The sequence below is a fragment of the Idiotropiscis lumnitzeri genome, chromosome 8 (assembly GCF_059441095.1).
Source record: "Idiotropiscis lumnitzeri isolate Australia: NSW breed Sydney's pygmy pipehorse chromosome 8, RoL_Ilum_1.0, whole genome shotgun sequence".
Taxonomy (NCBI): domain Eukaryota; kingdom Metazoa; phylum Chordata; class Actinopteri; order Syngnathiformes; family Syngnathidae; genus Idiotropiscis; species Idiotropiscis lumnitzeri.
Genome location: NC_142398.1, coordinates 16,065,610 through 16,078,088, shown reverse-complemented (window position 1 = coordinate 16,078,088; position 12,479 = coordinate 16,065,610). Strand labels below are relative to the sequence as shown.

The 12,479-nt window shown below is 42.6% G+C and overlaps 1 protein-coding gene across 1 annotated transcript; it reads right to left on the bottom strand.

Annotated features, from left to right (window-relative positions):
- Nucleotides 1–4,991: 4,991 nt before the first annotated feature.
- mettl14 (methyltransferase 14, N6-adenosine-methyltransferase non-catalytic subunit) lies at nucleotides 4,992–11,175 on the bottom strand. Its single transcript, XM_088303848.1, has 11 exons — nucleotides 10,975–11,175; nucleotides 10,514–10,602; nucleotides 9,983–10,070; nucleotides 9,671–9,748; nucleotides 9,385–9,472; nucleotides 9,213–9,303; nucleotides 8,658–8,799; nucleotides 8,026–8,118; nucleotides 6,993–7,109; nucleotides 6,097–6,307; nucleotides 4,992–5,980 (listed from the first exon to the last, which is right to left on the bottom strand). Exons 1-11 carry the CDS (start codon nucleotides 11,038–11,040, stop codon nucleotides 5,676–5,678), a joined length of 1,368 nt encoding a protein of 455 aa, XP_088159974.1. The 5' UTR covers nucleotides 11,041–11,175; the 3' UTR covers nucleotides 4,992–5,675.
- Between the last annotated feature and the right edge of the window lie 1,304 nt (nucleotides 11,176–12,479).

Here is a 12,479-nt window from a genome sequence, read left to right as displayed (position 1 = left end):
GGAGGTGTGGTCACATTGGCTGGAGGCGTGGTCACATTGGCTGGAGACGTGGTCACATTGCCTGGCGGCATCGTCACGTTGGCTGGAGGTGTGGTCACATTGGCTGGAGGCGTGGTCACATTGGCTGGAGACGTGGTCACATTGCCTGGCGGCATCGTCACGTTGGCTGGAGGTGTGGTCACATTGGCTGGAGGCGTGGTCACATTGGCTGGAGGCGTGGTCACATTGGCTGGAGACGTGGTCACATTGCCTGGCGGCATCGTCACGTTGGCTGGAGGTGTGGTCACATTGGCTGGAGGTGTGGTCACATTGGCTGGAGACGTGGTCACATTGCCTGGCGGCATCGTCACGTTGGCTGGAGGTGTGGTCACATTGGCTGGAGGTGTGGTCACATTGGCTGGAGACGTGGTCACATTGCCTGGCGGCATCGTCACGTTGGCTGGAGGTGTGGTCACATTGGCTGGAGGTGTGGTCACATTGGCTGGAGACGTGGTCACATTGCCTGGCGGCATCGTCACGTTGGCTGGAGGTGTGGTCACATTGGCTGGAGGTGTGGTCACATTGGCTGGAGACGTGGTCATGTTGGTTATAGGTGTGGTCACATTGACCGGAGGCATTGTCACGTTGGCTGAAGGCGTAGTCACATTGACTGGTGGCATTGTGACATTGACTGGAGGCGTGGTCACATTTGCTTGAGGTGTGGTCAAATTGACTGGAGGTGTGGTCACATTGCCTGGCGGCATCGTCACGTTGGCTGGAGGTGTGGTCACATTGGCTGGAGACGTGGTCACATTGCCTGGCGGCATCGTCACGTTGACTTGAGGCGTGGTCACATTGACTGGAGGCATTGTCACATTGGCTGGAGACGTGGTCACATTGCCTGGCGGCATCGTCACGTTGGCTGGAGGTGTGGTCACATTGCCTGGCGGCATTGTCACGTTGGCTGGAGGCGTGGTCACATTGCCTGGCGGTGTGGTCGCATTTGCTGTATCATTCGTCCCATTTACACAATGCGTGGACTCCAAAATACCTGCTAGGAGCAGAAGGAATATGACAGCTTCCATTCTTCTCATTTCTTCTTCCTGTTATGAACAAATTAAATGATAAATTGGACAATCAATATCGTTGCGTACTCATCAGACTTTTGGTAGGCCTTCACAATTTATTGATATGTGAAACAAGTACTGTAAACAGTCATAAAATAAATCCTAGTTTGACGAAAAGAATAACGTTTATTGTTCCCACTGTTTTATTATTTTTTTTAATTGGAGTGATCGTTTCCACTTCATCTATCAACCAAACCATTGACCTTGAAATAAAAATGACATTCTTAAAGCAAAAAATATAATTTGGCCAGTTCATGGTCATCGCTGCCAAAATTGCAAAGATTCTTCTCAATGGCTTTGGCTCATGGATGGCCGAGTGGTCTAAGGCGCTGCGTTCAGGACCCAGTCTCCCCAGGAGGCCTGGGTTCGAATCTCGAATTTCCCCATTGTGGGACTAATAAAGGGCAAATTATAATTATTATTATTATTATTATTTGCATTTGCTTCCTTCTTTTGCAAAAAAAGAAAAACCTGAATGATTCAGCACAACCTGATGGACCACCTTCAAAAGCTCATTTCACTCCCAAAACAGTCTACCTGTCTCAAAACTAAATTTGTTTCTCGTGAAAATATCCATAGATGTTTTGTCAATGAGGCAGGGGTCTCGCTAAGAGAAAACAATAATGCATACATTTGAGAGAGAGAAAAAACATTTACCTTCAAAAAATAATTAAAAAAAAAAAATAAAGCATGGATCTTGATGTTTTCTTTTGAATTTCATGCTGATCTTGTTGGTGTCACCAGCAAGAGCAAACCCAACTTTGCATCAACGAGACCGCAACTCTACAAACTCATCCACAACTGACCAGCAGGATGGCCCAGTGTGGAGCTGGTCATCACTGGTGACCAGCTGGTCATCACGGGTGACCAGCTGGTCTTGCTGGTGACCAGCTGGTCTTGCTGGTGACCAGCTGGTCTTGCTGGTGACCAGCTGGTCTTGCTGGTGTCGCCACCTACCAGCAGGGCAACAACAGCCTGTTGGCCTTGCCGTGTCTTTGCCTCAACTGGGGGAGCGTCTTACCCAGTGAACCCAAGTTCAACTTTTTGAATCGTGGCTGTTTTGTTTTGCCGCTGTTTTGTTCTTACTGGTGACACCAGTAAGACCAGTATGAAACACAATAAAATGTTGTTGATCTCGGCAGAGTATTTTTTTATTTATTCATTTATTAAGAGCAAGGCTCATAGCAGGAACTTCCTCCTAAGTTTGACATCCCACACACTTGACTCACACTACCAACGAAAGTGTAACCATACAAAGTAACATTTTATTACGCTAGGATACATACAAATGAAATGTATCACGTATTCTGTACATTTAAGAAATATAAATACAAACAAAAATCTAACCCAATGCTGTCAAAAAAATTGTTTCATCACCACAGTAACACTTTCAATGGTTGCTGTCGTCGCCATCTAATTTTGACAATTTCGCATATGATGACTTCCACAATGAAGTCATGCTGACATGTTTCGGAGAGCATAATCATTTGACAGATAATCAACGCATACGATTCGATAAGCAAGATCTATTTATTTGGAAAATTTGCTCCATCATTGTGCTTAGTTTTGTAGCAAAATATAGCAACAGTATCTGTAATTACGGAAGGCAGAATTGAATTCAAATAAAAATCAGAGCAAATGTTTCCACTATCCGGAATGACTTGACGCTGAAGGAGTTCGGCTGACATTGTAGTCTCAGATATTCCGAAATTATGTTTTTACAACTGTCATTTTTTTTTTTTTTAGAAATAATAACCTGAAACTGTTGGATGTGGTACACTCAACGCTTTTTTTTTTTTTTTTTTTTTTTACCATTAATGCGATTTTTTGAAAAATAAATAAAATCCTCCCCAAAAAGTTTTGTTGTGGTTGTTATTATTATTTAAACACGTTATTTTTATTTTATTTTTTTTTGCAAAGGTGATGGTTCGCAGAATAAAATCACCACTTACCTCACAGATGAGTACGACGATGATGTGTTCACCGCCGTTAAGTCAATACGCAAGTGGTTACAGTATGCCATTTATATGCCATGTCATATTGGGGTTTTTTTTGTTTTGTTTGTTTGTTTGGTTTTTTTTTGGAATGGGATGTGTTTTAGAGGATTGACCAAAAACTCGCTGAACTTGTTCTATCTTGTTCTAAAAATGATGCAGTCTGACTCATTCGGAAATGGGTCGCTTCTGATCTCCAACAACGTGTTGCACATTCATGAGGTGTTGAGTGCATGATGACATTGCTGCTTGGGGAAAAAAAAAACAGTGTTTATCATGTTATAGTTCCGATCGCTTGCTGTATGTCTATTCAATACATAAACAGGAGTAGGAATGTGCATATGTGGTTGTAGATCATGCATCATAACTGTGGTATAGGTGGGCATTAGTATATAAGCGAGTCATCCGTAGTTGGGAATATGGTCAAATGTGTGGAATTGATTATCGATGAATAATTTCTTGTGGAAAAACGGCATACCCAAAATTGATTGCAAGCGGTAGAGGCACGATCAGTGGCGCAAAAGGTAAGTATGGGGCTAATGCAGCGCATCGGGGCGCCACGCTAGCGGGAGCGCCAAATATTTTTGGAGTGTGCATTTTATGGATTAAACGGCAGTTTGTTCACGGGTCTGGTTTGATCTAATCGCGATTACTAATAGAGGCACGTCACTGATGGGCGCCCATGCGCTCAGTGGCTGTCAGCGGCGCCCCCCCCTCCCACCCTTTCTGCCCGCCGCGCGCACACACAGACTGAGTCCAGTGCGCGCGCCCTCGAGAACGCGAGCGGCGAGTGTTTAGAATTCAAACGTCTGACGATCCTAAAGATGGAAAATTAAAATACAAAGTGCTCAAGGGCACAAAACCGAAAAAAAAGGAGAGGGAGAAAGACTATGCAGGCACAAAAACCTGCTTTTCAAAGTGGTTAAAAGACAGGAGGAAAGTTGTGATGAGTCAGCGTAGTAAGAGTCACATATGGCTCAATGAAACGTATGTAAATCTATTTATAGGCGACATATAAAAAATGAAATCGTTATTATTATTTAGGTGCGGTGGGGCGGGGGACGCCTGTTATGTGTCTGCATACCCCCCAGAAAGTAGGTAGTTGCCCCCCGGGCACGATTTGAGGTCGAACGACCACCACGTGACATCCGTACAAGCACTATGGCATAATGAATCTGATCATCAATGCATTTGATGTAGCAAATTTGTCAAGATGTTATGAAGGGGGAAAAATCACATTGTGCAAAACAAAACAAAACAATTTGGTTAAAAATATATTCACATATTTTCGCAAACCAATTCTCTCGCTATTGGGTGTGGGGACAATTATAGTAATTATTATACAGTTGGGGTATGCCGGCCATCGGGGTTTTCGGGAAAATGTGTTGATTTTCCCGAACGGCTGGTCGAACCGCGCGTGACTGCCTCCCCGGGTCGTGTGACGTTCACCGTTTTGCTCAGAAATTCCATACAACATTGCGGGGGTTTTCCTGTTTTGAGGTCAGAAATACACGTGCCTCTCTAATTATGACATCAATTGAATAGATCCATTATTCTTATTTGGCAGAGCAGCATCGGTGTGGAATGTTGTCAGGACAAGATCTGCAGCTGAGACTCACACTTCTCGTAATTTTGTGTTGAAAGCAATTGTATTATATTATTAAGGTATTTAACTTGACAAGCCAGAGACACTGGTGTCACTTTTAGACAATTTTTTTCTTACTGGGTAAAGCATCAACCTAAATGGAATAAACCACAACAAAAAGCTTGGTAAAGTGGAAATTGGGTGCTGTAAAACATCTGCCACGCATGACAACGGTTTCAATTATCTAAACATAGTGTCTCAGAGACATGGTATTTGTTTTATTAAATGACCAAAGAATACAGAAGGTGAAATTGTAAAAAGGTAAAATGTTTATTTGGACATGTTCCATTCCATGTACAAGGGGAAAAATATACAGTACTAAAAACCGATGACCCTGTCTGGTCCCATTTTTTTTTTTTTGCTGTTGTTTCCCACTATGATTTCCATTTTAGATTTAAAATGTATTGTTTTATGATTTGAACGCCAATTTTTCAGTTCAATACTTTAAGTACAATAGTCTGTGAGATGGATTAAGAGGAAAACAATAAAATAATTGAAATATCTATTGGTTAGCCACATAGCATTACTCCCCAAGTTATTTCAAATTTACGGTCAAAATTATGTTTTTTTTTTTCCTTACCCAAACATAAAAAAAAAATGACAAAGGTAATTTGTGCTGTTAGGTTATTGATATGTTGAGGTACATGAATAGATCACACAACAGTGCTGGATTAACAGTGTAGTCAGACTACATTGGGGACTGAATGATTCTAAAATTTCAGTGAAACAACATAGATGGAGGCCAAACATTGGAGTGGAGTTGACAGTCAAGAAGGCCGACAAGCAGCTTGTCTATGACAGGACATTAGCAAGTGCCGGAGTCCCAAATGTGGCCATTGGTTGGAAATCATAGGGGCCTGAGCAGCAACTTGTGAACAGTCAAGTCAAACGAAACCTTGAACTCGCGCCAGTCAGGTCATCATTATTGCGCTAGCGTGGGGGAAACCCCCTGTGTGGGCCTCCCCGCCCCCGGAAGCCACCTCTGTCTCCGCGGAAGTTTGGTCGGTTTCTTTCCCGACCTCTCTCGCCACCTCTCCCCGCGTTGGGACCACTGCGCCCCCCTCTGGGTGCTCCGCCGCCACGGTCCGACTTCATTTTAGAAGGCGATTTGGGCCGAAGTCGCTCTATTTCCTCGGTGCAGCCGGAGAGGTGGGATTCGGGCAAAACAAAATGGGAGGCGTAGCTCTCTGGGTTGAAGTTACTGTTGGTGAGAGTGGGACCCACTGTCAGCCAGCCTGTAGGAATGGGCGGGGGGGGGGGGGGGGGTGACATCATCCACTTAGAGATTTTTCCCAACCTAACAGAACAAGAAGAGACACAACCGCAAAATCCGAACAAACGTTTATCGCACCAGGTCTGATGGTCGAGTCTCGTCCAAAAAGGTGCAACCTCCTGCGTCCTAAACAGAAGTGCTCAATGATGTGAAAGATCTCAACGGGCTTCTCGACGTTTCCCATCTCGGGCTCCTCCGTGATGATCAAGTCGATGTCCACGTTGGCATGAATGAAATCGCCGTCTGTGCTTCTCCGCACCGTTCCTTTGATTCCCATCAGGCAATGTTCCTTGAAAGAAGCCATGTGTCACATTTTGGTCTCATTTTAAAGTCACACTTCATATATAGTTTGAGTCGCTAGTGATGGGAAAATGAAGCTTCAAGATGTTTCATGAACCACTTGTTGTATTTTTCAACTCCTCTAGATGGCACTTTTGGTTTAAATAAAGGGTTTCAAAAAATGGCAAGTCAGTGCGCTTTCGGCGCAATGTTGAACAGAGAGTGTCATCCACAGGAGTCCAAAAATATTACAACTGGTTCATGAAGCAGATTTGAAGCTTCGTTTACCCATCACTATTAGTCGCCTTCCTACTTTGTCACAATAAAATGTTTAAAATGTAATGTCTCAGCAAGATTCCAGAGTACTGGTATCTAATTGTTTTTAAATGATTTTTTTTTTTAAATTTAGTTAAGGGGAAAAAAAAAAAACTACACAAAAAAGTCATTGCCAGTGAACCTACTGTACAGTAATTATCGCTTCTGCCCCCCTTGGCAGTCATAACACATTTGCAGGAAGTAGTGATTAGGATTTTGCATCACTGTGGAGGAATGTTGGCCGACTTGTATTCACTGAATTCTTCAACCGCTGGCATATTGGAAGGCTTTCAAGCATGGACTGCCTATTTCTGGCCAAACCTCAGCATCAGCCTTGAAAATAAAAATGGATACTCGACTGCCATTTTAATGTGCTGTACCTTGGTCCTCTGAAATACTGCTTTTGGGTCCAGTGCCTTTGTCTTGCCTGGGTTATTCTTGTTGGTCTTAATCCAGCAGATGTCTTCACAGCGCCTGAAGCCCCATTTCCTTAAACACTGCAAACATTGTGTTAAGAGTGAACACGATGGCCAAAGGTTAAGATTCAGAAATCAATAAAAAACGTTTTTAAAAAAATCCTCTGAATGCTCACGTTTTGAAGCTCAAATGTGGAGGAAATAAAAAAAAATTGTTCATTGTAGCACCGATGAAGCAATACTGTAGTTGACGGATTTCTCAAGAAAGAGTTTAACCTCCTGAGTCAGTCAACAAAAGTCCAAATACTCCTACTGCAACACTTTGTGAATAATCCGTTGAACAGGATAGCCATGTAAAAATAGTTGTGCCTAAATGTAGCATTCCCCCGCCCCTTTTTTTTTTTGCTCACATTAGCAAAGGGCCAATTTTCAGAGGTCTCTAAAATTTGTTTTAAGCATTATTTTTTTCTAACTCTGCATCTGCATGCAGGACAATCGTGCTGACAGTCGTCTATTTTAAACTTGCTGAACAGACTTTTTGACTTAAGTGTGTGGTCAACAACTATGGCGGCAGCGGCACAGACTCAGTGAATGTGATGTGAAACGGACTGATAGCCAATTAGGAAGCGACTTGAAGCTCCGTTTCCAGACAAAGTGAGGAGTAAGTATGACATGTCATGTTTTTGCACCCCGATTTAGCAAGAACCACTTATTACAGACTAGTAAACTATTTAGCAATAAAGTACATAAAAGGGTTCCTGCAGACTGGCCAAACAGGGAAGTCTGTTTCTCTATTTGAGGATCACCAAGTATGTCATGAACAGTGGCGCTCTGGAAATACCCGAAACGCAACCAAGTCATCACTCCACAAAATTGTCTATTTGACTCACTCAAAGTAAAAAAAAAAAACACAAAACAAAACTAAATCATAAAAAGCATTCCTTGAGACATGAACTCATGAGCCCAGCGAATAAGACGGAGTGAGAGGCGGAGTTACCATTCGTCCCAAGTCCAAGCCTTCGCCCGAGCCGCACCAGAGGAAGACGAAGGACCGAAGGGCAGAGATCTCTTCAATTTCAAGCTTCATGATCTACAAACCACACAGAGGAAACTTAGGAATAGTCCTTCGTTCCGTTCATTTTAGGACACTTTGCCAGTTTTATTATAATTGCAGCCGAGTTGGAGCCAATGCTAGCGGATTTCTGGTGTGTGTGTGTGTGTGTGTGTGTGTGTATGTGTTGGGGTACCAGTCACCAGCCAATTGCAGGACACATCCAAGATAACTTGTGTGCATTCAATGAACCTAACATGCCTGTTTTTGGCATGCCGTAGTGAGCCACAGTACCTGGAGAAAACCCTGTAGGTTTGCACCCCAAACCTCAGATCTGTGAGGCAGGAATACAAACCGCCAGGTCACCCCACTGCCACGGGAACAGTCCAAAAATAAAATCAAGTCAAATAAACGTGTGCACGTCGGATAAGTGGACAGTACTGGACAGTTCAGCAAGAAGGTTCAGATGAGCGCATGTCGCCCTCTGCTGGACAAAGATGGGTAATTTGCACAGTACTGCTATTCCAGTGCAGCTGCTCACGTCATGCCCAAGATAAAGTGGGCATGCAAAAACGTACATCATCCCAGGTCCAGAAGCGCTCTGTGTGGCTGATGCCTGACTCTCTGTAGTATTCCTCAAGAGGAGGCTCAAGCAGGATGACATCAAATTCGCTTTTTAAATCCTGCAGGTCAAAGTGCTCCAGGTCGGCCTGCAGGTACCTGATGACGACACACATGGCACAAACACCTCTATGTCAAGGTTTGCAGTGCGGTCAAAACATATTTTCTGTGACGCTGCCTGACTAGTTGGTCATTTCAAACCGATTATAATTAGTGCTGTCAAGTGATAATGATGTAAATGCAGTTAATCATGTTTTTCAACTACAGTTTTTTTGTGACGCTTGTAGCTTGAATATCATGTAATTAATGCAAAATCACCAAATATGAAGTTTATTTAATTCAAAGACTGTTCTTATAGTTTTCTTTGATTCTTGCTTTGGTAAGTTGGCTTCTCCTTGGCGGTGTAAAAAAAAAATGCCTTGAATATTTTTTTTAAGCTGAGGCACACAAATTACTGGAATATTCATTTCAGCTTTGGTGAAAAAGTAGTTCAATACAGTTGCTTAGCGTACATGGGAGGGGTGTTGGTAGTCGAGATGAGTTCATCCTTCAGTCGGATCAGCTCTCGCAGTTTGGGGTACTCCTCAAATCGATCAGCCAAGCCTGATCCCCACACAGGAAAAAAAAACGTAAAAAATGAGGCATGCAAATTCACCATCACTTGCCTGAGAACAATACACTCACCGACATCTCGAATGAAGTTCTGTGGCCTGTGGCCCGTGTCGACAAAATGCTGACAATAATCATTGTGAGGGTTCAAACTCTGCGTACCCTGAAAGTAAATGAACGCAGCGAGAACAGACGGCAACATTAAAGTATATACACGTGATGCTGTCAAATAAGATCCAACACAAGAACTGTGACTAATATTCTACATTAGCAACACTGTCAGAGCGATACAAGCAACACAAGTATAATTTAAGTACTGCAAAACTAATGTCGTTTATGCACAAGAAAGTTAGATTCCAACCTTAAGAAAAGTACTTGAGTCCTTGTAGACTTCCTCGTATGGATTGCTCTCCTCAGCCGGCACCACCTCCACCTCATCCTGACACACAGCAGCAGAAGTATTTGTTGGTAAGCACAATCATCCCTATTAGTAAAACAATGCAACCCAAAGCAAGAGTTCATACGGAAATTATGATGAAATGACAACCCAAAAATTATTTTTCTGTTCCATCTGGTGCAAGCATCTGCTTGATACAATAGCGTGCACCAGTTGAAAACGATAATTCCTTGCAATGGTAGTTATGGCATACTTCAAGGGGACGCCAACGCTCACCTTTTGTTCCTCCACATCTTCCTCAGTGTCTTCACCCTCAGTCAGAGTCTTCCTCTTGGATGTAGGGGCGGAATCATCCAATGACGCCCTGCAACATTCACAAAAACCTGGGTGAAATATGACAGAACCATGCAATTTCCAGCAGACAAAATTTGGATGCAACTGTCTAGGCCTCTGGCTCTATGACTGCTGACACCTTGAAAACTGTTATCAGACCAGCCTTAAACAAGTTAAATGCCATTTTCAACTCCAAATGTGACACGATACCAGTAACGGTTGAAAGTCACGCCTATAAATGTCGAACAGATCCTGGTCTAATACATGTATGTGGAAATCAAGACTTGTTTATGATATAAATCCATACATGCTTTGACTGACATTTATTGACAGCACCTGATAAACGTTTTGTTGTCAACTAGTAGTTTTCACAGACCGAATTGACATGAGATCGAGCAAGCTCGATGCTTATTATGATTAATCCTGATGGAAATGACAAACATGCCGCATCCATGTGGTTTTGCAACTTCTTACCTGCACGTTTCTCTTGTCTCTTCAATCTCTTTGAGTTCTTCTTTACTGTTAAGCACAGCCCCGATGCTATCTGCACTCTCAGCTCCCAACTGTAGACAAAGTAAAAGTGAGTAACAAGTTTAATCGTTTCGCCGTGGTTATGCATGTTCCTCATTTGCATATAAAAACACAAGTTGAGTCTAAAGTAACTCATTAAAAGTGCAGGTAGTCATTTCAACTGACGTGCATTCTGCACAACAATTTTCTGCATCCACACACGTCCTTGCATGCAATTTGCATTTTACTGTGCTATGCACATCATGCGTTACAATCACGCGTAATTGAGAAGAACATATTCCAACCTTCCCACGTATTCGAATCAAAACACTGGAAATTATTTTAGCAATTTATCGACGGCTGTATTATATTATTGGGTTAGCCGCTGTTCTCACAACAATGGTTCCGAAGCTGAAGGTACATGCCTGTTGAGCTAAAAGCTGCCGCCTAAGTTTTTGTCGCTCGCGGATTTCTTGCAGTCGACTGTTCATTTCGTCAGTTTTTTAAGTTTCTGCTAAACCAGCCGAATCCAATTTAATTTATCGGAATGTTTACAAAAGTGACCTGCTAGCAGTGACGCAAACGACTAGCAAGCACACGAGTAAACTACGATGGAAGCGCTCGATATATTCACCCGGGCGTTTTGGTTAAAACAGAGGGGAGGTGGGTTTGTAGGTTTATTAAGCACCAGAAAAAAACACTGATCTTTTTTTACTTCAACTTATGCTAATTAATTGGTTGTCTTAATGAAATACACTCCATTCATGTGCTATTACCGATGGAGATTTTTTAACAATGCAGAAATATCAACGGATGACACCGCCCATCTGAAAGTGTTTCGGCGTACGCTTTTTGCAGAAATAAGCAGTCCCCTGTAGGCGTCTTCCAACTGGGCACCGTCGTTATGACGTTAGCTGCCGGCTTTTCCTCTCCAATGAGAAAGCACGCTACTGTGTCCTACGTACGGAGATTTTCTATTAGAGTAAGAGAGTCTACTCAATAAAAATAGACTGTTTTAATTCATCGAGTGTTAACTGCTCTATCCAATTCAAACCCTCCTTTTTAACCTATATTCAATTGAATACACTCCAAAGACCATGATGAATATTGTGTTATTATTGCAAATGGGCTCTCATTTTGTATTTGATATCTGCTACACTTTCCCCAAAACAATGGAAGCAAAAGACTGGGAAGGTTGAGGAATGCTAAAAAAATAAACTGCCCATTTTGAATATTCCACCGGTTAATAGCAAAAAGGTGAGTGTGAGCATGTCTAAAAGTCTCAGATGTTCACAGGTAAGAATGGGGCTAGGTTCACCACTTCGTTAACAACTGTGTGACTAAATACTTGTGCAGTGTTTCTATCTACAATTAATAGAAATTAGAGGATTTTAACATCTATGGTCTATAATATTCTAAAATGATTCAGTGAACCTGGAGAAATTTCTCTAAATGGGCGGGAAGGTGAAACAACAACATTGAATCTTTAGGACCTTCCCTCAGTCATGCACTGCTTTAAAAAGCAACATCATTGAGTAAACAGTAAAGCATATTGTCATGTGGGGTCAGTAAAATTGAGGAAAGTTTTGTCAGTTCAGAGTTTGTCGCTGCAAGTTAAAACTCTACCATGCAAAGCAAATGCCAGATACTATATCGACAACACATAGAAACTGCGACAACTGCTCTGGGCCCAATCTCATCTGAGATGGAGTGACACCAAGTGGAAAAGTGGGCTGTGGTCTGACGAGTCCACATTTTAAATTGCTTTTGGAACTCGTGGATGTCATGTGTTCTGGGCAGAAAAGGAAAAAGGCTGTGATGATATGGGGGTGTTTTAGTGCCTATGGTGTTGTGAGATGTTGTTGTCAGTTGCTATGGTCCATTATTGTGACACAAAATGTTGGGCAGGGCCTGATGTCTGGTATATATA

Coding starts and splice junctions, on each gene's coding strand:
- mettl14 (XM_088303848.1), bottom strand. CDS start 11,040: ATGAACAGTCGACTGCAAGAAATCCGCGAGCGACAAAAACTTAGGCGG. Junction 9,473..9,670: donor ACTCAAGTACTTTTCTTAAG/GTTGGAATCTAA, acceptor ATTTACTTTCAG/GGTACGCAGAGTTTGAACCC. Junction 6,308..6,992: donor CAGTATTTCAGAGGACCAAG/GTACAGCACATT, acceptor GCTTCTTTCAAG/GAACATTGCCTGATGGGAAT.